Raw genomic sequence first — 3,965 nt, forward strand, 5'->3', positions numbered from 1 at the left:
GGCGTGAGGGCGAGCGAGCGGGCGGATGAACGGACGGGCGGGCGGAAGTGCGAGCGGGTGAGTGCGTGAGGAACCACCGAGCGGGTGAACTGACGAGAAAACGAGCGGGCGAGTGGGCAGGTGAGTGGGTGAGCAGACCAGCGGTTGAGCGGCCTGACTGGCTGGCGGGCACACAAGCAGGCGACGACGCACGACGACCACGAGCGTGCAGGGCAAATGCCGAGCACGCAAACGCGACGGACAAACCGACGGTACACATGGTGATAGGACGGGCGAGACAAGTGCACGATGGCGGGCGAGTCGACGGGGACAAGTCTGTGGCCGGGGCGCGGACACACGCCGACTGCGAACACACAGGACGACACCAGATGCTGGCATACCCATGTATGAATCCCTGTAGTTAGCACAAAGGGGTCATACATAGATCCCAGTAGTTACAGTGCAGTGATGACTGCACCTTCATACATGAAGATGCAGCCGGCGCCTTGCTCACTACCCGAAAGGGCAGCTGCCCTTCAGGGACAGCCGGGTCATCCACCGCTGGCGGGAGCTTGCGGCGGCCATACCCTAAATAGGACCTGTCGCGCGCTGGTCCACTTTGGGTGCCGTCACGGGCATCGGGTGATTGCAATCGCGATCCGCTCGATCTGGCTATGTACGGCTCCATATATAGTAGCCGCGCCTCGTTTAGCATGGTGCCTGAATTATGATAGTCTGTGTATCGAGAATCTATGTCGCGCGCCATGACATACACACTCCATATGTCGCACTCCACAATATACACTTGAAAGGATTCACATTTGTTCTTTGCAATGTCAATTGCTACTACTACTCTCTACACGACGAGCCAATTCATGAAGCAACATGTCCCAATTTGGTATGTTTAAGGTTCCGACAAATGATCAGGCTTGATACATTCAGTGGTCGTGTAGTTCTTAAGGCTGCGAAGGGGATTCGAGTACTATAGCGCTCGCAGAGGCATTATGCACGGATCCGAGTCTTTGGTGTCTCTTCCGGCCCGATGTCGGGCTTCCTCACTAGTGTCCCCAGCAACGCGCTGTAGAGCACGGTATTGCAGTGGGTAACGATCTGCTTGGACAGATCAGCATGGTAGCAATGCGGATGATGAGTGGCGAGTGTACTTACACGACCTCTGTGGGTACCAGGAGGATGGCATGGATGTTAGAGAAGCAATGGGCATCGAACGGCAAAGACACACTTTGACCGTCCCCATCGACATCCACGTCGTGGATCATCTCGTCGACCTCGTTGCCCGACAGTTACTCGCCTGCGCACCACCCGCACGATCAGCACCGCCACCTGTCCACGCAGACGAGGGCACTCACCGCGGTGAGTCATAATGCGCCCGAGCCCCGCAGCAGAGACGTAGCCACCGCCGTCCTTGTCGAAGACCTTGAGCACCCCCCTGATCTCCTCCTCGCTGTCCGTGTCACGCATCTTGCGCTCCTTCATTGTGAGGAACTCGGGGTTGATCGTGCCGTTCGGCGTTCGCGCCCACATCGACCTCGTTGATCATGTCTTGCAGCTCCGCCTCCTTCGGGTTCTGCCCGAGTGAGCGCATCCCTTCGTACCTGCTGACGCACTGTTCCTACTGGTTAACGCGCCATTCGACACGTTCGTCGCTGCGCCGTCCGACATACTTGTTGACGAGAGGGTCGGTCTAGGATGGATAGTGCATTGGTGCATGCATAAACAATCGGGCCAAATGAGCTTACCTAGATGCATTCATTCCTGGATGTGTCTCAGAGTCTCCACCGTTGTCTTCCGTGCAGAGACGAACATGAAAGCGAGATAGTAGAGTTACAGTAGCCTTGCGGGCGCCCGTAAACTCAACGTTTGTGTCTGTTTGTTGTCTCGCCAAGTTTGGCAACCCCGATGTGCTCGGGTTGTTCTCGACCAATCAGCACGCGTTTAACGGTCCTACTTAGGCCTGCAACATACCTGTGATTCGTGATTGGGACGTTTCCGCACCGTGTGTGCATGTATTGTATGCTAGAATAGGGATTGATTACATGTTTAGTGGCATATACCACAGCAGATGAGATGTGGTACAATATTCTCGTGTGCAATAGTGTACTGTACTGGTTCTCAGCCGAGTCTCGAGTCGTAGTGGGTGTTGCGGCGCGATACATACTGGACTCGATGACTCGGATGAGTACACATTCATTGTACATATATATTATATTCTGCCATTACAGTTCGTTGTACGTTGAACATTGCACGCACACGCGATGTTTGCGAATTAAACAAAGCAAATCCCAGACTGATCTAGTATATGTGCTGCGTGCGCCCCGGCCCTGCCCACCGTCGCGGTCACCCACTTTTCGCTCACGCGCCCACCTTGTGTTCGTTGGCTGTGCTTGCGTGCTGGGAATTCGCCCCTGCACGCTCGCGATCGCCGTGCGTGAGCTGCTGGTCCGCGCTCTGTACTCGCCTGTCCTCTCGCCCTCGCACTCTCTTACCCACTTGCCCTCTCGCTCGCCAATCCACCCACTCTCCTACTGACCTGCTCGTCCGCCTGCCGTCCCGCTCACCTGTTTTATCACTCGCCTACTTGCCCGCTCGTCCGCCCGTCCATCCGCTCGCTCGTTCAGTCGCTTGGCACCCGCTTGTCCGCCGGCCTGCTCGTCCATCCGCCCTCCCGCTCGTGTAGCTGCTCGTATACCTGCCCGCCCGCCTACATGTCCGTTTGCCAGCCTGCGCCCAGCGCACTCGCAGTGAGTGGCATGCGCTGTCGCCTACCAGCGTGCCCGCCTGTCTGCTCTCCTACCCGTCCGCTTACCTACTCGTCCACCTGCCCGTCCACCCGCCCACCCGACCACCTGCCTGCCTGCTCATCTACGTCCACGTACCTGCCTGCTCATCTACGTCCACGTACCTGCCTGCCTGCTCTCGCGCCCGTTCTCGCCTGTCTATGTCCACCTTCCCGCCTGCCTTCTCACGCGCCCGTTCTAGCCCGTGCCCGTGGTCCGCCCGTTGGCTGCGTTTGCACGCGGGGCATTGGCCCTGCGCAATCGCGGTCGACGCGCGTTTGCTGCGCGTCGCCGCGTCCTGTGGACACGGTCAGCTCGCTCGCTCGTATGTGATTGCACTCACCTTGATGCTGGCTCTTCGCTGACACACCAGCTGTCCATTTGTCGGCTGCATCTGCATGCGGGGCGTTGGCCCTGCATGCTCGCTATCGTAACTCGTTGTACGCGGTGTAACGATGTCGGTCACCGGCGTGGGGTGGTGGAGGTCGCAAACAGCAGGCGGAACCGCTCGCCCTGCGCTCGCCGCTCGCTCGGCTCGTTGCGGGCTTCCGGGCTTAGCCGAAACTGACGCCAAGCAGCGGGCTGGGCGGCGGCGCAGGGGACTGAGATCGTACCTGATCTCAGATGCGCTGACCCCGATGTACGTCCATATGGGGCAGCCGAGCATCGCGCGCCAGTGGTACCGCCCCGCCGTGGACGAAGGCACCGGGCTGCCCCGGCGCGACTGCTATAACAGGTAACGACCGACGGCGCCTCGCTCATACATGAGCGAGCGGCAGCTCATGTATGAGAACAGGCCTTGGTAAGTACAGCTGTTTATGTATGATACCTTTGTGCTAACCACAGGGATTTCATACAAAGATATGCCTATATGGCCTGAGGACGAATGATCTGCGTGCAAATGCAGCATGTACATGTATGTAAGACTACGTGTAGGGACCTACAAATATATTGGGTTCGTGAGGTCCGATGAGTCTGATGGGTGGTCTGAATCGTGTCTGAAAGTGTCTGAAAGGTGAGCTGACATCAGACACTGCGTCTGAAGTCAGAATTGAATCTACCCTTTTCAGACCTGGCGTCTGAACTGTCTGAGGTGCCTGATTCGACTGATGTCAGACGTCTCAGGCATGTTCAGACGAAGTCGCTGTTTTGCTGATGTAGAGTAGCAGGAAACGATTCCGGCGCGTTTGT

The 3,965-nt window shown here is 57.6% G+C and overlaps 1 protein-coding gene across 1 annotated transcript; it reads right to left on the reverse strand.

Annotated features, from left to right (window-relative positions):
* Positions 1–779: 779 nt before the first annotated feature.
* B0H18DRAFT_1043392 (uncharacterized protein) lies at positions 780–1,561 on the reverse strand. Its single transcript, XM_048030651.1, has one exon. It carries the CDS (start codon positions 1,519–1,521, stop codon positions 1,183–1,185), a length of 339 nt encoding a protein of 112 aa, XP_047886910.1. The 5' UTR covers positions 1,522–1,561; the 3' UTR covers positions 780–1,182.
* Positions 1,562–3,965: the final 2,404 nt, after the last annotated feature.

This window comes from Fomitopsis serialis (genome assembly GCF_022376445.1).
Source record: "Fomitopsis serialis strain Sig1Antser10 chromosome Unknown B0H18scaffold_145, whole genome shotgun sequence".
Taxonomy (NCBI): domain Eukaryota; kingdom Fungi; phylum Basidiomycota; class Agaricomycetes; order Polyporales; family Fomitopsidaceae; genus Fomitopsis; species Fomitopsis serialis.